Here is a 25430-nt window from a genome sequence, read left to right as displayed (position 1 = left end):
TCTCTTAACGGGCTCAGAACGATATTTTCTGCACTGTCCAGTATGGTAGCACTAGGCATGTGGCTAGTTAAATTCAAATTTCAATTTTAGTTAAAATCAAATAAAATGAAAAGTTTGTTCCGTGGCTGCCCTCACCATGTTTCAGGCACTCGGTGGCTGCGCCGTTGGACAGTGCATAGGCAGAACATTGTCACACAAAGTCCTTCCGTCTTACTGAAAGCTTGAAGCCACGGAGCTCACATTCCACGTGTAAATACCAGTGCAGTGGCAGGGAACAGCGACAGAAGTCAGACTTTGAGATGTGAATGTTAATACAGTGGTTTTCATCGGTCTCTCACGTGTGAGTTCAGCGTCGGAATTTCTGTTTCTTCACAGATACTGTGCTAGATTACCAAGTGATCCGTTCACTCATCTGGCCCCTAAATGCAGAACCCGAGAGCTGCCTGATGGGACATTTTATTCAACTCTCTATCTGCCAATTAACTCACCTCTTCGAGCCTCGATTGTTGTAAGTTTAGGAAAAAAACGTTTGTGCCTTTAATGTATGTCATTAATGTTTTTTCTTTTTTTCAGCTTCTCCAAGCCTATGTGATTTATAGGTAATCTGGCTTTAAATCTACTAAGTAGATTTATGAATCTCTTTTGCAGTCAACTACACACATGTTCAGATCTTCAGTAGACTATGTAGCTTACAGACTCAGGAGTGGAATAGCTGACCTCTGAAGTTTCCTTTCCGATTTTATCAGTGCGAACATTTCTGACAGAATCATTCAGCTGTGGCTTAGTTAATGTAGTGACATAGAATTCATGAAATATGCTTGGGCCGCTCTGGTTATTTTGTTGTCGACTTGAAAATCTGCCTTTGTGTAACTGCTGTCCCCGGTCCCAATGCAGATTTCCAGATATTCCAAGATGATTGGTCTCCACTGTGTGTGAAAAGCAGTTCCGAGCCATTAACGTGTGTGTTATAGTCACATCCTGATGTCTTTATTTTTTCGGTTACATATTTGTAGATTAGTGAAAATAAGATACGTTAAAATCTTATTGAACTTTAAATTCACCAATACTGACAAATCTTAGTTATAACTTATTTAGTTTTTTACTGGGCAAGATTTTTAGAGATGGCTATCTCACAAACGGAGATTAGGAGTTTTAAAAACTTGCTGACGTTTTTTAAAATAAAGAACTTTGCTCTGGTGAATTTTAACTCTGAAGGTATTGGGGCAGCGGTTTCATAGCTGTTTTGGGTGTTAACATAGCTATGTGCATATGTGACGACAATGGTTTTTTTACTTTCAGGGTCCACCGATGAGCTGTACACGCCTAGCCGAAAGAGTCGTAGCGCTCATTTGCTGTGAAAAACTGCACAAAATTGGTAAGTGTTTGACAAGCACATGCAAATAAAACTGAAGTTAGAAACAGTGTAAAACAAGCATATCAAGGACTTTAGAGGTCTCCGTGGACTTTGTGGCTCTGTGAACCTGCTGCCCTTGCCATGTGGCCTTGACTGGTGGGGGCGGGGCGGGGCGGGGCTGCATACCTGAGTTGCAGCGGCTGTAGTTTTTCACTTTCTTTTCTGATGCCTTTTGAATACATAAAGGTTTTTCTCGTACTGTTGAATCACGAATGTGTTAATATATCAGTCTCACATTTATATAGTGTAAAATTCACCCATTTTTTTTAAAATGGGGAGACTTGTTTTCCATGGCATTTATAAAGTGATGGTTTTTATTTCTGAAACTTAGAACAAGAGTTTGTAATTCTTCTCACGCTGAATAAGGGAATGCCAACATAGACTTTTCCTTAGGTATCACATCTGGTTACTTTTTTTACGATTAAAGGTAAAGATTGCTTCCTAACAGTGCTGTTCTGTATCATTTACAAATTAATTTGGCAAATTTTGGATTGTATATGTTAATTCTCTTTAAATCTCTTAGGGGAACTGGATGACCATTTGATGCCAGTTGGGAAAGAAACCGTTAAATATGAAGAAGAGCTTGACTTACATGATGAGGAAGAGACCAGTGTCCCAGGCAGACCGGGCTCCACAAAACGCAGGCAGTGCTACCCCAAAGCAGTTAGTATCGGTTTGAACTATGTCGAAACCGGGCCTTTCTGACTCTGTTTCCTGCTACGTCACATCCAGATGCCTCAGCTTGCCTTCCAAGCCCCTGTGATTGGCCCACCCTGTGGACCTCGCGCGTTTCTCCACTGACGACCCCTCCGACCAGCCCCTTCACTCTCGCTCCTGCCCTGCGCATTCTCTCCCACTTCAGACGCCACCTTGTTTTTTCTTCTCAAAGGGTTCTTGGCCTCATCTTTCAGATTCTATCCAGAATGAGTTTATTCCATTTAAAGAGACCTCTGTTCTCTTCATTGTAGTGGTAGGAGTCTTGCTTTACTTTCGTTAGGGGCTAAGACAAAAGAGGCTTTGTATGCTAAAATAGGCAAGTGAAAAGATGCCCGATCAAGGTGAAGGGTGCACCGGCAGGTATGAGGACACCTGTTTGTCAGGAGTTAAGATGTGGCCTGCTCGGAGTCAGAATCAGGATTTCAGCGTGTGGCGTCTAGTTCGATCTGTGGCATGCTAGCAGGTTTCGTGCGTTAAAATAACCTCGAGAGCGACTTCTAGTTATAGCCATCCTGGGCTTACTTAATTACAAGATGTTAACATTTTTACCTCTAAGAACCCTAAGCAAAAGCAAAATTTTGCTGTGTACTTTCATCTTAGCCTAAACGTGTCATCCTTTTATTTCATTTTTGTAGTTTTATTGAAGTTTTACTTTAAAAATATTTGCACAGCTAAGCAGTTTCAAGATTGAGAATCTTGTCAGTTATTCAGAAATGATGAATGTTACCCATTTTCTTGAAATGGTGGTTTCCTTCCTACCCCGATGAAATTAAGAGGTCCTGTAAATGTGCTCTGACATTTACCCCGAAGATAACTGGACTAATTGCATGTGACATACGTCACTACTAAGTGTTTGAGAAGCATAGCACTGCCTTACATCCTGTTTAATTAATAGGTATATTCTGTGTTATTGGAGACTCTTAATTATAACCATCTCTAAGCCAGCATTTTTCTGCCTTTTAACTATAATCATTTCTGTCACTGAGTCTCAGAAACTGAAGGATTCTATTGGGCGGGGTTGTATGGATGTTGAAAGTTTAGAAACAATTTCAGATTAAGTTATGATTTACTCATATAATGAGGTAGGTAGCCATTAAAAATGATGACACTGATTCATATCAACCCTGAAAGATAGTCTCATTTTCTACTCATATAGAAATCGGAGAGAAAAATCAGGCTGTGACACCGTCTTTGAGATTCCATTTGTAATGAATAATACGTGCGTGTGTATGTTTATATACATTGATACCTAGGAAAACGTCTAGAGGTGATACAGTATATCAAAATGTTAATAAAGGTTATCTGAGTAATAGTATCATGTGGGTTTTTTAAAAATTCACCTGCCTTTATTATATTCTATAGTGAATAAAGACTCAAGGAAGAAAAGAGTTCTCGAGCCAAAAAAAATAGATCAGATGAGTAGTATTTTTTTTTTAAATAAAAAAGACCCTACAGTGTTCGTTTTGTCTAATTTTGGCATTAGCCTTATAGTCAGCAGTGCATTGTAAGGTAGGTGAATGTGGGCCACCTTGCGTCCTAGACCTGAGATGTGCTTACTCTCCAGCAGGTTAAGTAACTAGGAGGTCCTGTGCCTCGGCTACCCTTTTAGCTTTTCCTTATCAGCATTTGGTGAATCCAGGAATAAATTTGTTTCCTTGCCAACATCTGGAAAAGAGGCCATTAGACTTGAGCTTGATGCTGAATTTTTCTTCCCAATTCTAGATTCCAGAATGTCTGAGGGATAGCTACCCTAGACCCGATCAGCCCTGTTACCTGTATGTGATAGGGATGGTTCTCACGACACCGCTGCCTGATGAGCTCAACTTCAGAAGGCGGAAGCTTTATCCCCCCGAGGATACTACACGATGCTTCGGAATACTGACAGCCAAACCCATACCTCAGGTGAGACTCTTCAGGGTAACGATTTCTATCAAAAATAATCATCTTTTTAAAAAGGAGAAACTACTTAAGAATAACTGCCTTTCGTTACCTCAGTGTGTTTAATACTTAAAAATCGAGGTATCTTTTCTCTGATAGGAAGCATCGTTCCTCTTTTGAACTTAAATATTTATAAAGGAATAAACCACCTGTTAACTTTGGGGTGCTTTTTCTTTTTGCTAAGATTCCGCACTTTCCCGTGTATACTCGCTCTGGAGAGGTGACCATATCTATTGAGTTGAAGAAGTCTGGTTTCACATTGTCTCTACAAATGCTCGAGTTGATCACAAGACTCCACCAGTATATATTCTCACATATTCTTCGCCTTGAAAAACCTGCACTAGAGTTTAAACCCACAGACGCTGATTCGGCTTACTGTGTTCTACCTCTGAATGTTGGTAAGAAGATGCAGACTCTAAAGCGTTCACTTTTACTAGCTAAAAATTGCAAGTTTTATTGGATAATTAGCTTATTGGATATACTACAGAAACCTCTTACTTTGATAACTCTAAATTAGACACATATGAATATATAGCTTAAGTGATAATCTTATCTGTGTTATTTTATTATAAGCTAAAGAGTCTTTTTCTTTCTTAAGTTAATGACTCCAGCACTTTGGACATTGACTTTAAGTTCATGGAAGATATTGAGAAATCTGAAGCTCGCATAGGCATTCCCAGTACAAAGTATTCAAAAGAAACACCCTTTGTTTTTAAATTGGAAGATTACCAGGATGCAGTGATCATTCCAAGGTAGGCATTTAAGTGGAAAGCAAAGTGGTGGTGACACTTTCTTTCTAAAGATTCACTTGCTCACATGGGAATGTGAGTGGGCTTGATTTTGACATTGATGCTACTACTGGGAAACTTAGATCTCGCTTCATGGTGGACCTGTTTTCGCCAATTTACATCCTTAAAAATGAAACCTAAACTCTGGGTGAAGGTATTTTACTTGGTGAAGGTATTTTACTTGGTGAAGGTTAGATAATCTGAATGGTATTAATAAACTTTCTTCTTAAAATCTCCATCCTTTTAATCCCAAAGTCTTCTAGAATTTGGTCATAAATATTTCCTTTCTTAAAATTTTTATTTGTAATGTTATTAAGTGCAAAGAAAATAGTAAATCAGAATGCTTTCCTTCTTATTTTGTAAAAACTTAGAGGATGGAGATTTTTAGCAATAAAATTCAGTAAAGGCAGTTTTCAAAGAATTAGAGTACTAATTCTTTCTTTTTGTACCTCAAAGCTATATTTTAAGTGTTAGCTATATCATCAAACCATCAGAATTGTAAATGGTACAGTAATACATTTCATATGACAAGTGTCTTTCATGTTTAGCATTAGTACATTACTCAGTTTGGATATTGGAAGTTTCCCATACAGTTTGTATTGATGAAATTAAGAGGTCCTTAAAGGTGCCGTTTTGCAGTCATGTGATATCAAAGTCTAGATATTTAGACTAGTCAGTAGTAGAGTAGGATAATAGGAAAGTAGGGAGAAGAGGGAGTCAGTCCATTTTTGCTTGATACAAAGAGTTCTTGTTTCAAATCCACTGGAAATATATTATTTAGAATTGAAGTTTTTGTTAATGTTATTTATTTTTAACCTTTTGAACTCTTACTTGAAAATCATAATGTGCATTTCTGTATTAAAAACAGTCGTTTTGAGGATAGTTAATTTAAACACAAAAGTCACTGATTATTTTTCTTTTTTTAGATATCGAAATTTCGATCAGCCTCATCGATTTTATGTAGCTGATGTGTACACTGATCTTACTCCACTGAGTAAATTTCCTTCCCCTGAGTATGAAACTTTTGCAGAATATTATAAAACAAAGTATAACCTTGACCTGACCAATCTCAACCAGCCACTGCTGGATGTGGACCACACATCTTCAAGGTAAGGCGTTTCCGAAATGACGTTTCAGCTTCACTTGAGGCATTCTCCCAGAGGGCAGGAGGCACCTGCAGAGGTTCTCCATCCCTACCACCCACCTGTAAGCTGGACAGGCAGGACAGCCTCTGCACGTGGGACTGCCGGGTGTGGCTCCGGGCCCTGCAGTCTGGATGAGCTCTTCGGGTGCTGTGTAGGCCTGCCAAAGTTGGCAAGTCGCTGCGAGACTGTGCTCGTTTTTGTCTGTTTGATAAAATTATTTTGCAATTTTTATAGACTTAATCTTTTGACGCCTCGCCATTTGAATCAGAAGGGGAAAGCTCTTCCTCTGAGCAGTGCTGAAAAAAGGAAAGCCAAATGGGAAAGTCTGCAGAACAAACAGGTAACGAGCTAAGGTCCTCAGCGTGACTTACTATTTGGAAAGACAAATTTGCAGTTTCTGTTGGCAAGTGAACTGAGTGGCTTGCGAATATTTTGAAAATTGCCCAACCCGTAGGTTTTTTTTGGTTTAACTAATACTGTGTGTCGACTTTTATTTGAATGTCTTTTTGGTCAGTGTGAGAGGTTTGGCTTTTATATTTGGTCCATCGATACAATTATATCATGAAATAATCCTTACAAATCCTAAGATAAATCTCATTTGGCCTTCAAGGATTATTTTAAAATATTCTTTATTTTTTTATTTTTCAACTACAGTTAAGCTTCTGTATTATATTAGTTTCAGGTGTACAGTATAGTGGTTAGACATTTATATACCTTACGAAGTGAACCCCCCACCAAGTCTAGTTACTCCCGGACACCATACGTAGTTATTATACTGTTGCCTAGATTCCTTATGCTGTATTTTACATCCCTGTGACTGTTTTGTAACTGCCAATTTATACTTCTTAATCCTGTCCCTTTTTCACCCCGCACCCCTGCTGCCCTCCCATGTCGCAGTCTTCAGTTTTGCTTTTTGTATCTGGACCAAATATCAATGTTTTCGTCTATTGATACAATTATATCATGAAATCATCCTTAATAAATTCCTAGGATAAATTGCACTTGGCCCTACAGGATTCTTTTTGTAAATTTTTAAAAAAATAAGATTTGCTAGTACTTAACGATGTTTATCTTTATTCATTAGTCAAATTGATTTTAAATTGGTTTTTCATTCTTTTGTGTGTTTGCTTCATATTTATCTGTTCACATCTTTTCACATTCAAAGATACTGGTTCCAGAACTCTGTGCTATACATCCAATTCCAGCATCACTGTGGAGAAAAGCAGTCTGTCTCCCCAGCATCCTTTATCGCCTTCACTGCCTTTTGACTGCAGAGGAGCTAAGAGCCCAGACAGCCAGCGATGCTGGCGTGGGAGTCAGATCACTTCCTGTGGATTTTAGGTATGCCTGTGCCGTCTGCCAGAATACGGGCCATGAAATCTGAAATCCTATTTCCAAAAGAACTAAATTAAGTTCAACCTTTAATTTTGTATAAAATGGTTCTTAAAAGATTAATAAGAAAACAGGGATGTCTAATACATGAAATAAGTGCATCCTTCGATTCCTAAGTGAAAATCTGTATATTGGGGTCTTCGAGGCCTGTGTTCTTGTAAAGTTACAGAGGGAGATGAGGTGCTAAGGACAAAAGTAATTATTCTTCCCTCCGTGGTGGCAGTTGAAGTGAAAATGAAAACAGTCTTTTGTTCCTGTGCCGACATTCTAAGACTGCTTTGTCTTATAAAACTCGATTCATATTAAAAAGCGATTGCCTCAGTACATTCTTTACCTTCATTATTTTCTTCCCACTAGTAAAATCTCTGCATTCTAAGGAAGTTTTTGGTTTAACCACTCAAATTAATTTTGGTTATCCAATTGGCACAAGACCAAGATGGTTCTAGAGACTGAGGAACTTTAAAATATAATAGTAGGAATTGTTAGCCCCTCTTCCAAGTGCAGAAGCTCAGGCACAGAGAGGTAATGTAAATTGTCCAGCGTTACCCAGCTAGTTAACCCTAGCCCCGCAGGCCAGCTGCAGACTTTGAGACCTAACCAGCCCACCGCCCCCCAGGCCGGGGTTAAAGCAGTGCAGCGAACCGCGTCCCCATCACAGTTCACACTGTGCAGACATCCAGTAATGTTGATTTCTGCCTCGGAAATTCGTTTTTCTTCTAAAGTAGTAGTGTATTTGTATGGCTCTTTATTTTTCATTCAAATTGCTCTTGTTCTAAGCCTAGCCCTTGTGAAGGACCTGATGAAATTTATAAACATGTCTCCGCAGATACCCTAACTTAGACTTCGGATGGAAAAAATCTATCGACAGCAAATCTTTCATCTCAATTGCTAACTCCTCTTCAGCGGAAAATGATAATTACTGTAAGCACAGCACAATTGTAGTCCCTGAAAATGCTGCACATCAAGGTGCTAATCGAACCTCCTCTCTAGAAAATCATGACCAAATGTCTGTGAACTGCAGAATGTTATTCAATGAGTCACCTGGTAAGCTCCCAATTGAAGTTTCAACAGATCTGACAGCAATTAATGGTCTTTCTTACAATAGAAACCTTGCCAATGGCAGTTATGATCTAGCTAACAGAGACTTTTGCCAAGGAAATCAGCTGAATTACTACAAGCAGGAAATACCTGTACAACCAACTACCTCATATCCCATTCAGAATTTATACAATTATGAGAACCAGCCCAAGCCCAGCGATGAATGTACTCTACTGAGTAATAAATACCTTGATGGAAATGCTAACAAATCTACCTCAGATGGAAGTCCCGTGACGGCCGCGATGCCTGGCACTGCAGAGGCTGTCCCCACGCTCGAGGACAGGGCGGGTTCTAAGCAGAGCCCTTCTCCCGGGCGCTCCTCGAGGACTCTCGGCCCAAATCCTGGGCTTATTCTTCAGGCCTTGACCCTTTCGAATGCTAGCGATGGGTTCAACCTGGAGCGGCTCGAGATGCTTGGCGACTCCTTTTTAAAGCATGCCATCACCACCTACCTGTTTTGCACTTATCCTGATGCTCATGAGGGCCGCCTTTCATATATGAGAAGCAAAAAGGTGAGAAGTAATTCTTATATTTTGAGCAGTTAGAGTAATTATAAGTACTCGGTTGTTTCAGAGGATGAGGAAAGTATCAGCCGCAGGGTGTGCGGCACCGGGCACGCGCAGCCAAAGCCTGTGGCACATCCACCCAAGACTTGGCACGAATCCGGTTTTCACTGACAAAGCGCCCAGCTTTTGGGGGCTCGCTGATCTGTATGTGCTTTATTTATTGATAGAAATTTAGTTCAAGTACAACTATTCGTGAGGGTGCGTGCCCCTGCTAGATCCAGAGGACGATGTAAGCGGGCAGCATGGTTGTTCCAGGAGCTTGCGCTTTAGTTTAGTTGCGTTAAACGTTTTTTTGGGAGGGTACTGTTTTGGCATTCGGGGCGTACAGACGTGGATGACACGGGGCTTTCCCGGAGGAGCTCATCTGCAAGGTTTTCAAGGTAGGCGGGGACAAGCAGCGCCTGCCCCTCGCTCCGTGAGAGATCCAAGGAAGCAGAGCTTCGCAGACCAGAGGAAGGGCGTGTTCCCCAAGTCAGAGTGGGACAAAGGTCTAAGGAAGAAATGTAATGACAGTAAAATGTTGAAACGGTAAGAGAGGTGTCACAAGGCAACATGGACCTGGCTTGACAAATGCCATACAAAGCCTCAGATCACCTGGTCAGGGAAGGTGGTGACAGAAGAGGTACGTTGACACTGCGTAAATAAAACCAGTGGTGGCAGCGCGTGCTGGCGCTCCGAATCGGTGGCGGCAGCAGTCAGAAGTGTGGAAGTCCCTGCGAAAAGACTCGGAAAGGCAGGTGGGCTGAGGCTCCGCTCTGGGGGCTCTTCAGCGCCGGGCCGGGCCCTTTATGCATCAGGGTCTGTTAATATTAATAAAGGGGTAGTTTTAAACGATCGGTCTGGTAGCAGAATGCACTGTGAGTTGAAAAGCACAACCAAACCTCTCTGAGCAATCAGCTGGGCCTTTGAAGAAGCCTGAGCTCGAGCAGAAAATGGGATAGAGCTGGAGTTTTGGCAGTGAGGAGAGGGCCGAGGTAAGTGATGCTTCAGAGGAAATAATCATTTTAGCCCAACTTACGAAGTGCTTACTCTAACCAGACACCACTGTTATTCTAATTTTGTAGATGGGCGTACCGGGGCAGGAGAGGCTGATTTGCCCAAGGTCACGTGGCTCTCAGGTGGCAGACCTAGCTCTACCCTGTTGCACTGACCTCTGTGACATTACCCTGTCCGCACCAGGCAATGCGTTGGGAGGCAGAAAACATTTTGCAGATGAGAAAACTGCCGAGAGAATCCAGTTAGCTTGTGCGAAGTCACCTGGCTTATCCCGGGTAGTCAGGACCGTGTCTGAGGCTAGAGCCGTACCCTTCACCGTCTTTTTCTGCCTCCCAGTGTTGGGGGAGGCAGGCTGCTGGTGCAGCGGTGACAGCCACAGCATTGGGAGGCTAGCGCAGTGGCGGTGCTGCTGGGGAGGTGCACACAGAGGTGTGGGAGTCAGGGTTGGGGCTGGGTTTTTGGACCTCATGGAATATGAAGTGGAATGTTTGGTGAAGCGTTCAGCTAATTGAGAATTTAGGACTCAGATACAGTTTAGCGGGGAGTAGTCATGAGATGGTTGGAGCTTGGAGAATGAGATTGCCCAGGGTGGTTGCAGAAAGACGATATCAGAGGCTAAGAATTGGCAGGAAGTACCAGTATGTATACTCTGTTCGGTAAGAAGGACATTTCTATTTTGAAAATTCATCGTCTGCTCAGAAAGCTTTGATCCCTGTTTTCCTGCAGAAACCCTCCCCCCAGCTGAGAGATGCAGGGCCCAGTGCGCGCGCCCCAGGCGCGTCCGTGCCCGCTGCAGGCAGGCTCCAGCCTCCTCGCTGCTCTGCGCCCGGGCTCCGTGTGCGCATGGCTGGTGTTCCGTCTCGGAGCACTTACCCATCTCTACCTGCCGAATTCGTCCCGTCCCACGTGGAGCCTCACGTCAGGCCTCACTTAGTTCATTCCTCCTCTTCCATCCATTTCTGTCGCCTTTGACTGTGATTTCCATCCCTTTGGAGTCCCCGTTGCACTTTACCTATCTTCTCAGTGGCATCTGTGCTGTTGTGTTCTCATCGCCTGAAAGGAAACTGGCGTTTATTTGCGTGCTATGTGTCGGGCAGCGTGGGAAAGCCGGTTGGCACGCAGCGTTGTGTAGACCCCCCCCCTCCCAGCCGAGTGCTGTGCAGGGACCGCCGCTCTGTCTCGCCGGCTCCGTCCATTCTCTCGGGGATGCCTGAGCCAGTGCTTTCCGTGGTGGGTGCTTTTTCCATGGTGTTGAATTAATGTGGAAAAAAAGGCACATGAAGTACTTAAATAAAAAGAATCCCAGATTTTAGAAAATGAAAATAAGATCAATAGTTCTAGACCCTAGTTTCCAAGTAAAAACAAGACAGAAATGCAGTGATTCGAGTAAATTAGGAGATGGAGGCTTTAGAAAAACAGACCCAGAGGGTTTTATTGATGCGAATAAAAATGGAGGTTTTTTTTATTGCCTTTTGCTCTATTTTAAAATGATTGAACCAAGATATATTGAAGTAACATCCAAAACAAGGGAATAACGTTTGAGAAAACAGTACAATTGAAATCATATTTCTGCCTTAAGTTCTAGGAATATAAAATTATTTTAGCCATGTTCCGTGCCAATTTCCACTTTACAGCTGAAGTTTATGGAGTTTCCCCCCTTTATTTCTGTTGGGACATCTTGGACTTTTTACAGCGGTCCCCAGAACTGGTGCTCCTAGGAGAATCTGACACCTGATGACCTGAGGTGGAGCTGAGGAGGTGAAGCTGGCGTGGGGAGCGGCTGCACATACAGATGTAGCTTCACTGGCTGCCTGGCCGCTCACCTCCTGCTGTGCGGCCTGTTCCTAACAGGCCACAGACGGGGTTAGGGACCCTTGTTTTATATGGATTCTTTTCTCTGGTAGTCCCAATTAGCATTTTGCATTTCATATCATATTGTACTTTCAAAAGGCTGAAATTTTCTCAACTGTTTCTTCTGACTTTATAAGGAATTTGCATATTTATATGCATTTTTTCTGGTATGCATTTAATATTCAGAAGTATTCATCTAAGTACACTAAAGGACATAGAATATGTGGGAATTTAATGTTTCCTCTCGTGACTAGGGAGAAAAACAATACAGTTTTTATTATTGATGACCACTCATAGTAATTTGAAGAACATTTATGTAAAGTATGTTAATATGCCTGGCATGAATTCCAGCAGCGGTCATTTATGGTAAGTGTCTTACAGATTTTTTTCTGCTCTAGGTCAGCAACTGTAATCTCTACCGGCTTGGGAAGAAGAAGGGGCTGCCCAGCCGCATGGTGGTGTCGATATTCGATCCCCCCGTGAATTGGCTTCCTCCTGGTTATGTAGTAAATCAAGACAAAAGTAACACAGATAAATGGGAGAAAGACGAAATGGTAAGTTTTTGGTAGCTGGAAGTTATTGTTTTTTGATGCGGGGGAGAATTTTCTATTTTTGTTACTTTTCCTGGTATGTTTGTGATAGAGTAGATATTCAATATATTGAATTAATAACCATAAATAGACTATCTTGTCACTGAATTTAGAAACAATGTTGCAATTCTGATGGAGGACAATTTCTATTATCTTCCTTTGCCAGAGGCAGAAGAGTATCTGATGTTGTGACTCAAAAAAATAAAAAAAAAGCAAAACCCTAAAACATTTTACTGTGCTGTTCTGTGTTATAATTCATCATAGCTCCTTCGCTCTGTGTAATGAAATGACTTCAGTAACTTATAATCTCCAAGTAACCTATGAAAGTCTGCCTGTGAAATAATTAAATTTCAGTAAAATCTTGCTTTTGCAGCTCAGGGTGTTCTCAGGATTGTTTCTCCTCTTGTGACTTACAGAAGAAAAAATAAATAAATAAATCTCCATATGTAAAGGTTGTAGTTTTCTGGAAATAGTTTACATCTGGCAGATGATTTCAAAAGACGGAATGTTAGCTGCAGCTGCTTCACGTCGTCTTGTCTTGCGGGCCACCAGAGGGCACCGTGGAGGGCCTTGGAGCCGAGCTGTGAGAGCAGGCCGTCCAGTTGGCTGGAGAACTCCGGCGTCTCTTCCAAAGGGAGAGGCAGTTTCATTTTGCGGACTTTTTTTTTTGTGTGTGCGTTAATGAATAAACTGCGTCGTTGTTGCTTCATTTTTACTTCGGGCCAACAATGAGAATGCCGTTTCTCTCACAGGTTATATTTTTTAAATATACATGCTCTTCTTTCTGACACGTACATCCTAGATATCTGTCTTAAGTGTTTCCAGTTCGTGTACTCCCTGACTCTTTTGATTTTTACCTCTTTATTGAATATATTTTTAAGTCATGCAGTATTCGACTAATTGCAGTAGTTAAACTTGTGGAAAAGCATTAAGAGAATATTTTAATGCAATTTGGATTTGAAAAATCACATTGTTATTAATTTAGAAATAGATAGAACCTTAAAAGAAAATGTGTAGATTTTGAGAACTTTAGAGAAAATATTGCATTTCTACAAAAAACTTTCCAGTTACAATTGTCCTGCCTTGTAAATACTGTTTCATAATATAATTGGCTCTTAAAATTAGCATGAACTTGACATTGGCATGCCCTTTTGATTAATTTTTTTTTTAAAAGGTACGACAAAAAATTCTCATTTTTCTCGATGTTTCAGGTGAGCTGGCACTTTGGTTCTTGGAATGCATTAGAAATACTGTTCATACATTTACTGAGTAATTTCTACTTATCGAAATAGGCCCTCACATGACGTTGAAGAGCATGTCTGTCCCATTCCTCTTCTCCCCGCCCTGCTCCTCAGCAAATAGGTTTTCGTGAAACCTTTGCATGGAAATGCTGCCGGTGTTAATAGCTCGGAAGGTCCACTTGAACTGTAGGAGGAGAGTTTCACGCTGGTGTTTTGTTTTGTTTTGTTTTAAGAGCATGAAGTGCTCTTGGAAACCATTTAGTGAGGCGGAATCCCACTATTTTGCAGATTAAGAAACTGAAACCCAGAGGCTTAAAGAACTTTGCCCAAGATCACACAGTTTATTTGTGATAAAACCCAATCTTTTGCATATTTTTCATATTCTGCCAATGGTAGCTTATGTTAACATCTTACTAAAGGTATACAAGGATTTTTTTTTTAATTAAAATATTGTCTGATTTTTTTTAAAATTGCAATTTGACTTTTTTTTTTCCTTAAGGACCAAACAACAGTCAAAAACATCTCATGTTACCTTGGCAAGGTGTAGGGTTTTTAACAGGAAATAGTTCCTAGAGGTCTGTCTGCTACTGTAGTTTCTTTTGGTGTTCTTCCTTATTCTCGAAAAGTTTTACAAACTTTTTTCTTAAAAAAAATTTAGATAGTTATATGGCTTGGTTCATTGTGCTTCTTTTCAAACAGATACACTATTTGCATCTCTTTTGAGTGTGGCTTAAAATGAAAATATTTGCAGTATTTGAAAAGTGCTCGATAAAGTTTGAAAACTTTTTTTTGTCAGAATGCTCTGGAAAGTTATCAGCTATCATAATTAAAGCACATGCTCCTGCCTTTTCCCAAAAATAAAGTCTTGTTTTTTGCATTTTTAAAAAAAATTTATTGCGCAACAGAAATTTGGCATCTTGCTAGCATTGCAGAAAAGTTAGATCATTCCTGAATCTTGGCCTATTATTAAGGTTGTCATTCACAAATAAGCTTTTGCCAAAGAAATTGGAATTAGCAAGGATCTTCTGACAGAAATTGGATTGTTGTGTTTCATGTAAGTCTAAATTTTCTTCTATTTTTGTCAGTTATGCTATAATCTGTTACCCTGATTACCGTAGCTCAGTGGAGGGGAAAAGCATAATTTCTCAAATTCATAACTTGAACTAAGCTTAGTTCAGTGACCACTTTTAGTTTTCAAGCAAAGCAGTTTAGTTTTACATCATGGCAAATGTACTTTGATTTGAAGTAGAAATAGGGACAAAAACCTTATGAAACTTTTGCACGTTTTTAATGTTATAAAGATTTAAAAAAATAATTTTACCTCTTTTCTTCTTATACTCTTAATTGCAAAGATAATGCTTTTTCTACATCTGGAATTTAATTTTATTAATTTGAAAACCTTTTTAAGACATTTTAAGACTTTGTCAGTGAACTCGAAGGGGCCTGTGCATGAGTGCTTTCATTGTGTGTCCTGCCAGGTAGAGCTCTCAGCTAAGTTTCTTGCCGTGTGGACATTAACTTTCTATCCACGTGTAAAATCCTTAACTTAAAGCTTCGTACTGGATAAAAGGTCATTTTATAACTTAGAAAACGAACATTCAAAGAACATGTTTTACTTTGTTTATGTGATTAAATAACTTATTTTATGTTAATTGAAAACAAATGGCCATGATTTTAAAGTTGCCTTTTAGTATTTGTGGTTGTCATTTGAAATTATCCATAACCCTTGCTTTTATTGAGTCTCAAACCCTTTTAAAAACAGCAGCTATGTCTCCCCTTCTTCCCCGTTCCCCTCGCTGCAGACAAAAGACTGCATGCTGGCTAATGGCAGACTGGACGACGACTTGGAGGAGGAGGAGGAGGAGGGCCTGACGTGGAGGGCCCCGAAGGAGGACACCGAGTACGAGGACGACTTCCTGGAGTACGACCAGGAGCACATCAAGTTCATAGACAACATGCTGATGGGGTCGGGAGCCTTCGTAAAGAAAATTTCTCTCTCTCCTTTTTCAACCACCGATTCTGCATATGAATGGAAAATGCCCAAAAAGTCCTCCTTAGGTAGCATGCCGTTCTCGGCAGATTTTGAGGATTTTGACTATAGCTCCTGGGATGCGATGTGCTATCTGGACCCCAGCAAGGCCGTGGAGGAGGACGACTTTGTGGTGGGGTTCTGGAATCCGTCAGAGGAGAGCTGCGGCGTGGACGCGGGGAAGCAGTCCATTTCCTACGACCTGCACACGGAGCAGTGCATCGCCGACAAGAGCATCGCGGACTGCGTGGAGGCCCTGCTGGGCTGCTACTTAACCAGCTGTGGCGAGAGGGCCGCTCAGCTTTTCCTCTGCTCGCTGGGGCTGAAGGTGCTCCCGGTCGTTAAAAGGACTGACCGGGAAACGGCCACATGCCCGACACGGGAGAGTTTCGGCAGCCAACAAAAGAGCCTTTCAGGGGGCCGCGCTGCCGCCTGTGCAGCCAGCCCCCGCTCCCCCGTGTTTAAAGACTTGGAATACGGTTGTTTGAAGATTCCACCACGATGTATGTTTGACCATCCAGATGCAGATAAAACGCTGAATCACCTGATATCGGGTTTCGAAAATTTCGAAAAGAAAATCAACTACAGATTCAAGAATAAGGCTTACCTTCTGCAGGCTTTTACACATGCCTCCTACCACTACAATACTATTACTGGTAAGGAGCCCCACAGCCAGCTTCGTTTCTCTGAGAATGCGACCATGTGTTAATCGCATTATTTGGGCCTTGTAAAAAAAATGATCTGTGCATGTACAGACTCAGTGCTTGGTATGCATGGCGGGGGAGGAAGCAGAAGGAAAATGAAAGAAGCCTTTATTTGGGAGCATGCACTGCCCCTAACCTCGATGGTTGGGAGGGGGGATAGCCATCTTATATACTCGCTATGTGTCATTTCACGTGCTGCGTAATTAGAGAAATTCGAGCCTTAGTATTTTGTTGCGCTTTTCCTGTTCTGTCCTGCCCCACTGTCTTTCCGATGCCTGTTCACTGCTGCCGCCTTTGGTTCTTGATTTATCTGTATGTTCCGGATGTATTTCCACATCTTTTTATTGTTCTTCCTGAACAAAAAGACCCCTCTCTTCAGGCCTTTTTATATCTAAAGGTGAACAGATTATAAGAAACTGTTTCACAGAAGGTTCCGCTGCCCTCGCTCTGACTGTCACCTTCCGCTTTGCATCGTGCTCTGTTTGTCCCCCTCCTTTATGTCACAGGCTCCCGAGCCATTAGATTAGAAGGAAGAACACTGGCCTGAAAATGAAAATCAGCTTCAGCCTGTGAACCGTCTAAAGTCTACATATTTTTCTGTATCAGAATAGCAAGTACTCGAGTCCCGAATACCAAAGCAAAGCATAAAGTTTATTTAAGAAAAACAATGTAGGTTAAGATGGTCTGAAAAATGTAAAGCCAAAAAGTGAAAAATGATCTAACGCTGGCTAGGAAGACGCTGGTGCAAGCAGAACCTCTTTTTCTGGGTGGAGAAGCGACAAGGCAGGGTTTTCTTCCGCACTCTGCAGCGGCGAGAGCCGGGTTCCAGCAGCCCAGCGCCTGCCTCTCCACTCACTGGGGCCGAGTCACCACCCCTGCCTCGGGTTCCTCACTCGAGTGCACTCTGTTTCTTCACTGAGAAGGTCGAGGTGCTGGTCAGTGCTGATAACTTCTCACATTTTGACAGCTGACCGCTTTTGCCTAAGGTCTCCGCTCACTCCTGCAACCTTCTTTCTCGGTCTCTTGGTGTGTGTCGAATTCAGTATTTCTAGTCCAGGTTGAGAAGAGGGTCTTCTTGTACTAAGTGTCATCTGTGAAACACACAGCCGGGAGCGGTGAGGCATGGCATCACTCACACATCCCGGTGTGGGTGCGGCCGTGTGCACTGAAGGCAGCGAAGCGGAGAGTGTGTGGAAGGCGCGTGCGCAGGGTGTGACAGAGACTCTAGCGTGATGACCCGGCACCTGCCCAGCCAGCACGGCGCCAGAGGAGCAGGGTTCGCTGATAATAGTATCACCTGGGAAAGGTGTTTCCTTAACAAGCACGAGTCTTTGGGCCACTTAGATATTTTAGGACCCCAGTTATATGTAAGCAACGTGCTTAATTTGACATTCAAATTTAATTGCCAGAGGCTTCCGTAATATCAGATAGTCAAATATGTCCGATAATTTTGTCATCGAGAACCCAAGTAAAAGTCACTTAGCGGCTCTGGGGGTCTGACCTCTGCATTGGCGACTGTGCGGGAGCCGCGTCCAGTTCCTGCCTGACTCATGGCTGCGCTTCTCCCCCGCCCTCCCAGATTGCTACCAGCGCTTAGAATTCCTGGGGGATGCGATTTTGGACTACCTCATAACCAAGCACCTTTACGAAGACCCGCGGCAGCACTCCCCAGGGGTCCTGACGGACCTGCGGTCTGCTCTGGTCAACAACACCATCTTCGCGTCGCTGGCGGTGAAGTACGACTACCACAAGTACTTCAAAGCGGTGTCCCCTGAGCTCTTCCACGTCATCGATGACTTCGTGCAGTTTCAGCTTGAGAAGAACGAAATGCAAGGGATGGATTCCGAGGTTAGTGCTGCTGAAAAGCACGTTAACGTGAGTGTTTGCAGTAAGCCACCCGGCTCGGTCATCGGCAGCTGCAGACTTCAGGCTGCACAGCTGTCTAGAGGGACAGCGAGGGTCAGGGCTGGAGGTCAAGGCTGCGGTGCCCAGCAGCTGCACGGCCCCTGGGAGGGCCGGGGCTGAGCTGCAGGCTCTGGGCAAGCCTTTTAAACTTGACCGCCCCCATGTGGCATGTGTGGCCATGCGCGGGAGGAGAAGGAGCCCAGCGGTCAGGTGTTCACCCTCCCGTCGGATCCAGGCTCCCGACCCCGGGCCAGCCCTGCCAGGCGCCACCCTTGGCCCCCACGTGACAGTAGCCGGGCCCTAGGACAGCTCCGCGGGCTTTGTCGTGTCCACCTTTCCGCTCGCAGTGGATCGGGGACATTTGCTCATGGCTCAGGTAAGCAGCACAGATACACCTGCTTCTACGTGAAATGAGGAAATCTCATTTAAAAAACCAGATTTCAGAATTTTTACCCATTGGAATTTGCGAGCCTTCTAGTAAGTTCCGCCAAAAGGTTCTCTGGTGCCGGAGCACATGCGTTTGTGACCGATTTTGCGGTTTTGTCGGAAGGGATGCTGCTTAGACCTTTCCCACATCCCGGCCCTTCGCCCACGTCTGTCCACATCCCCGAGTTCCCGGGGTGGGGGGCACTCGTCCTCATTCTTCCCATTCCGATTCCTTTGTTTCCTTATTTTTGTAGGTTTCTTTTAGGGAGTTAAGGAATTTATTCCAACTTTGGTTCTTGAATTTGTACCTTCCCTTTTTTCAGTTGTACCAAACCGTTGTTGGGGATTTCGTGCATTCCCTTGACTTTCTGTGAGGGAAATTAAGAGTCTCAGTTTTGAAGGACAGCCAGCACGTAAACCACATCGAATACGTGCGGAAGGAAAGCTCACAGCCCGTGTCCTTGACCGTGGACGCTCTCCCGGGCTTGTCATTTGAGCTGAGCACAGCTGGCAGTGTGACCAGGCGTTAGAACTGTCGTGTTCAGTGTTATTTCCAGTCTCATTCTGTAGAAATATTTAAGCTTAAAATTTGAGAAATTCACTAAAATTAGATTTAAATTCTCTTTTGATAACAGTGAGACCTACTGGTCTTATTTTTGTTCATTCCTCTTCCCTTTGTTTATAAAAAACACGTATAGAAGTTACAAAAAACTGAAAATGTCATGGTCTGGCTTTTCTAATTTACTGTTCGATCTTAAGAAAATATTTCCACCTTTTTGGGCCTCACTTTCCTCATCTGTAAAAGGAGCGAATTATACTCCGTAAGTTTTAAAATTCCTTTCTGCCTAAAACCATGATATATGAACAATAACTATCTTATTTTTTCACTAGTTGGCATTGTAAATGAGTTCCATAGAACTTTGTGTGACTGAACAATCTGTTTAGAAATTACTGTCTCACCTTTTTATTTCTCCGTCACAAGTAATTTGTGTTTATTATAGAAAATACAGATAAGCAAAAGAAAATTAAAGTGACACCAATATACTACCTCAGCAATAACCAAAGTGAATATTTTGGGATGTATTGTTACGAAAGTGTGGAGACGCCCACATATATAAACATGTAAAAGGGAATGACGTTATGCAGAATCTACTACAACCGCTTCTTTTCACTTAATATGTTGTGGATTGCGTTCCCTGTATTGACTGCATTATGTTTAAGTAGCTGCACGATAGTCAACGTACTGCTATAAAGTAATGTACTTTAGATTGTCCTTTGCGGCTGGATATTTACATCGTTTTTATTTGGGGCTTTTAATAAACATGGATGTGATGGATATGCTCATAAATCCAGTTACTTCCTTAAAATAAAATAAATTTCTAGAGATGGAATTGCTGCATCAAAGAATTAGGATCTTTTAAAGGTTTTTGATACATATGTAAGTTATTACTCTTAATTTGAATACGTGATATGTGTCAGGTACTCTATTATAACTAACATGTATTAAATAGTTTAATTAAAAGGGACCTTGGAGGAAAATATCTTCCAAATAGAATTTCCCTGCCAAAAAAGTGGCAGTTCACGCTCCCGGAAGCAGCTCCGTCCTCTGCAGCGCCGTGCTCGTCAGTAGTGTGTCCGACCCTCGCCAGTGCTGGGCAGTAGACTGTTTAACATGCGCTTCTTTGATTACAAGTGAATTTGAAAAGTTTTTAAAATACATTTATTGACTATTTCTAATTTCGTCTTAAAGTTGTGTTTGTTTTTATTTAGAAATCTTTCCTTCGCTGGGTATAGATATTAAATAGGAGGAGATTTTTTTCCTTTGTTTTTTTTTTTAAGTTTGAAAACACTTTATTTTTAGATAATGTTTGTGAAGAACCTGTTACCACGTAGTAGGCGTGTCATAAAGCGTCGGTATTGTTACCTTTGTTAAAGATATAATAAAAGTCATATCCAAGAAAAGAAACACCCCCTGTGGACTGCCTTTCAAAATGGCCTTTTGCTTACAAGTCACTTTTCTCTCTGATAGCTTAGGAGATCTGAGGAGGATGAAGAGAAGGAAGAGGATATTGAAGTTCCAAAGGCCATGGGGGATATTTTTGAGTCACTTGCTGGTGCCATTTACATGGATAGTGGGATGTCACTGGAGATGGTTTGGCAGGTGTACTATCCTATGATGCGGCCGCTAATAGGTACTGTTGGCTCCCCTCCGAAAGAAGCAAAGTCAAAATTAAAAACAACTGCAAGGATATTATTCACATTATTCTTTCATTTTGATTATAGAAAAATTTTCTGCGAATGTGCCCCGTTCCCCTGTGCGAGAATTGCTTGAAATGGAACCAGAAACTGCCAAATTTAGGTAAGCAAAAATGTGCGTGGAAAAAATTTAACTTTTAATTACTTAAAAACAAGGGGGGAAAGTTCTCAAAAATGCCATAAACCAATGATTCTGGAAAATGTTTACACTGGGGCACACTCTTATGCAGTTTCCACTCGTAGTCTGGTTGACTTCTCTTTTTGTTTTTGTAAAGCGATGCTGAATTACAGAGGAGACGGCAGCCCGCTGCCGGTGATGTGTGACAAGGCACAGCGGCCCGCCCTCTGTGAGCTGTCAGCTCGTTCGCGGGGCCCTTGGCCTGAGGGGGCACACTCGGTGCCAGTGCCAGTGGTCATGAACGCTCTGACTTCTAATTCATGCTCTTTGGCCTCTTTACAGCCCGGCCGAGAGAACTTACGATGGCAAGGTCAGGGTCACCGTGGAAGTGGTGGGAAAGGGGAAATTCAAAGGTGTCGGCCGAAGTTACAGGATCGCCAAGTCTGCAGCAGCCAGAAGAGCCCTACGAAGCCTCAAAGCTAATCAACCTCAGGTTCCCAACAGCTGAAGCCCCTTTTTAAAATTAAAAAAAGCAGAATTAAGGTGGAAAATATTTAAATTGAAAAGGATGATTTAAAGTTGATATTGAACAGAATGAATTGAAGGCAGAATTTAAAGTTTGTGTGATAACAAGATAGATTGCATTTAACATATGTATAAAAATTTTGGAACTAATGGTAGTTTTAGTTTTTTGCGCAAACACAATCTTGTCTTCTTTCCTCACTTCCTGCTTTGTTTAAATCACAAGAGTGCTTTAACGATGGCATTTAGCGAGCACTCAGCGTAATTATCGACAGTTGTTTGTTTGTTTGCTTAATTTGTCACCTTCGCTTAGTGTTAGGGAGCCACGGAGCTGAAACCTCAGACAGTCCCTAGGGCTAGGGTCCCGTACCACCCCTCAGTGTGTGCGTCTCGCCCGGTCCATAAGCCGGGGAGCATGGGGGAGGGCGCGGGTCGCGAGGGGAGTGTGCCAGCGTCGTCTCTTCTCCACGTTAGGTTGTGTGAGACGCTGTTGCCCAGTTGCTACTGCACTTGACAGCGAGGGACAGGTGTCGAATGAGCATTGGCTGGCATGTTGGCGAATCGGATTTTAGTGTTCTCATGCCACATAGTCTTGCATAAAAAAGGTTCTTGCCTTAAAAGTAACACCCTCATGGATAGTCTTTAATTTCTGATCTTTTTGGAACAAACTACTTTACATTCCCTTCATTTTATTACGCATTAGACGTTGAGATAGCGTGATATTTACAACTCACTAGCATAGTTGTAACTTAACTTATTACAGGATATGACAGTTTCTGTCCTGTGTGTACTAAAGACATTTTAAAACCCAGAATATGTAGTCTATGGATTTTTAAAAACACCACCATTAAAAGGATCTTTGACTAAGTACACAATTTTATTAAAAACCTCCTGCTAGGTCGTTCCACTGATGGCAATTGTTTGTGGCAAATAATTTTGCCCTGTAGGCTGTTTCTCTCACAAAATAAACTTTAGACATATCACACCTAAAATATGCTGCAGATTTTGTAATTGATCGGTTACTTATTTAAAGAAGCAGAACCCAGCACCTTTACTGTTAGTCTTCTCACATAAATTTCTTACTGTACTTTTCACAATTTTGCATGCACATTTCACCTACCAAAGCAGTGCTGTTAATGCCATGAAAGTTTAACGTTTGCGATAAACTGCCGTAATTTTGATACATCAGTGATTTAGCTCATTAATTTAGATAAACTAGCTCATGATTTCTATCTTTGGAAAAGAAAAAAAAAAAAAGACATTTTTAGGCGTTTGCCTGAGTTTCTTTAATTAGACCTGTAGGCACTCTTCACTTAAATACCTCAGTTCTTCTTTTCTTTTGCATGCGTTTTTTCCCCCGTTTGGTGCTATGTTTATGTATTATGCTTGAAATTTTAATTTTTTTTTTGCACTGTACCTACGATACCTCTTCATTTACCTTTATAAAAGCCGTGGGCCAGTCTTGCACTCCCACCAACACACCAGTAGAGGTTTGCTGCAATTCGCCCCATTAATTATGCTTGAAGTTTAAGAAAGCTGAGCAGAGGTGTCTAACGTTTCCCAGCACGTCATTCTGAACTGACGCTTCGTGCGATGCTGCACTTGCGTTCGAATTGCAGTCGAATACTGTGCGTCTTGCTTTATCTGCAGCACTCACGCCCAGGGACGCACCTCTGCACGTGTCACCCAGAACACCGTCAACGTCACTTCCTAAGGAGACCGGAGTGACGGGGGTGTTAAGCTTCTCCAACGTTACTTGTTGTCTCCAACCTCAAACTTAACATTGAGATCTAAATTGTTAAATGAGTTTTTGAGTAAATTAATTTGAGTGGGCTCGTTTTTAAAATATTGAATTCTGGTTTGGAACCTTAGATTTCTGTTTGTTTTTTGAAAAAACCTCAATGCGAGATCTGGCAAGTTAAAAGCAAGCAGTTCTTGAATTATATATAACTGTAAACATGTACAATTAACAAGAAAGACAAGCATGTAAATTTTACTTGTGAGGGAGGGTGATTTGTGATGAAGTTATATCACAAGTCTCTTGATAATTTTTAAACTACCTGATGCCAGGAGCTTAGGGCTTTGCGTTGTATCTAATGCACTAATCCCAGTGTTAAGGGGTTCTCTCGCTTCCTGGCACCAAAACCAGATTGTTCCGCAGTTACAATTCCCGTTGGGAGAAAATGCCTCAATATATTTTGTAACCTTAAGAAGAGTATTTTTTGTTAATACTAAAAAGTTCAGACTTGGATGTGATTAGGTCATACATTCTCAGGGGTTCAAATTTCCTGCTACCATTCAAAATATTTTATCAACAGCAAACTTTAGCTATTTTGTATTTCTTTCTTTCTTTCTTTTTTTTTTTTTTTTGCTGGAGAAAAATAGCTGATTTTAATTTGCGACTCACACTTTGAAGCATTCTATGATCCCCTGGTTACTGCATTAAAAAAATAAAAACTATGAGTTAGACATATGAAATGGTTATGAACGCTTTTGTGCTGCTGATTTTTTATGCTGTAAAGTTTTCCCCAGTTTAGCTTGACATGTTTCGCATCCATTAATTAAGAAAAAAAATCACTCTGTTGCCCCCTCTTTCCAACCATGTGTGTGTCCTCCTCTTGTTCCTGTGATTGCCACGTGAGACCGAATGTAACACGGAAACCTACTAGTGGGAGGCGTCGCCGTGCTGTGAGCACACGTGTAAAGGACTGGCGAGGCGTGTCTTGAAAGCAACTACAGAAACTCCTTGTGATGATTGTGTGGAGGTTCGTTGGCTCGAACCTTCATTGTAAATGTTTTAGCTTTTGTGATACACGTTCAGCAGTCCTAACTATGCTGCGTTTTGTAATAGCTTTCCCCCCCTCTTCTGTTCATGTAGCACAGATAAGCATTGCACTTGGTACCATGCTTTACCTCATTTCAAGGAAAATATGCTTAACTGAGAGGAAAAAATGTGGTTTGGCCTCGCTGCTGTTTTGATTTACCGAATTTGAAAAAGATAATTATAATGCCTGCAATGTGTCATATACTTGCACAACTTAAATAGGTCATTTTTGTCTGTGGCATTTTTACTGTTTGTGAAAGTATGACAGAGATTTGTTAACTGAACTCTTAATTATGTTTGAAAAAATGTTTGTTACGTTTTTTTCTTTTTCTCTTTTTTCTTTTACGTTATGTGATTAAATTTAGAATGACCTCTAACACTCCTGTAATGATCTTTTCAAATACTAATATTTTTATTTTCTTAATAATAGCTTGCTCTCAGAAAGATTCAGATTACCCCGCCTAAATAGCACGAGACTTGAGGCTGCTTCGGTTCTGTTGGTTCAGTTCATAAGTACAATTATTCACCCAGCAGTCAGCTCTTTTAGTCGTTACCTGAAGCCACATGGTGACTGCAGAGGGCAGAGAATAATCAAAATTCAGACCTACCACAGTGCAGTCCTAAGGCCCAGCTGATTTAAAACTTTCTATCTTGCTCTGTTGGGTGTCTAATTTTTTTACACAAAATTTTAGCCACCAAACTGAGACCTTGATATTTTTATTTAAACTGCATCTGAAATTAACCAGTTTGTGTTATCTGCAGAAGAGAAACTCATGTCACGTTTATTCTCTATGTGGTTATTTTAATTACATTTAAATAGGTATATTTTTTCAACCACTGCTTACTTTTCAGGAATTTAATTACTTCCAAATAAATTTCTTTATATTGTACATGAAAAGCTTTTAAGATA

The 25430-nt window shown here is 41.6% G+C and overlaps 1 protein-coding gene across 2 annotated transcripts in view; it reads left to right on the top strand.

Annotated features, from left to right (window-relative positions):
- The window catches only part of DICER1 (dicer 1, ribonuclease III), a 47289-nt gene extending 22352 nt beyond the window's left edge, over positions 1–24937 (top strand). For both annotated transcript variants that reach the window (XM_006925562.3, XM_015599652.2), the window contains exons 13-28: positions 376–508; positions 1300–1375; positions 1938–2077; positions 3854–4033; positions 4254–4467; positions 4668–4821; positions 5784–5966; positions 6237–6342; positions 7168–7343; positions 8221–9004; positions 12304–12459; positions 15539–16421; positions 18049–18317; positions 20830–20992; positions 21084–21159; positions 21517–24937. In XM_006925562.3, coding sequence (XP_006925624.2) covers positions 376–508; positions 1300–1375; positions 1938–2077; positions 3854–4033; positions 4254–4467; positions 4668–4821; positions 5784–5966; positions 6237–6342; positions 7168–7343; positions 8221–9004; positions 12304–12459; positions 15539–16421; positions 18049–18317; positions 20830–20992; positions 21084–21159; positions 21517–21682 — 3859 coding nt within the window. In that variant the 3' untranslated portion in view covers positions 21683–24937. The remainder of the gene's footprint in view (positions 1–375; positions 509–1299; positions 1376–1937; positions 2078–3853; positions 4034–4253; positions 4468–4667; positions 4822–5783; positions 5967–6236; positions 6343–7167; positions 7344–8220; positions 9005–12303; positions 12460–15538; positions 16422–18048; positions 18318–20829; positions 20993–21083; positions 21160–21516) is intronic.
- Positions 24938–25430: the final 493 nt, after the last annotated feature.

This window comes from Pteropus alecto, unplaced genomic scaffold (assembly GCF_000325575.1).
Source record: "Pteropus alecto unplaced genomic scaffold, ASM32557v1 scaffold8, whole genome shotgun sequence".
Lineage (NCBI taxonomy): Eukaryota > Metazoa > Chordata > Mammalia > Chiroptera > Pteropodidae > Pteropus > Pteropus alecto.
Note: the sequence above shows the minus strand (reverse complement) of the source record. Positions and strands in the feature narration are given on the sequence as shown.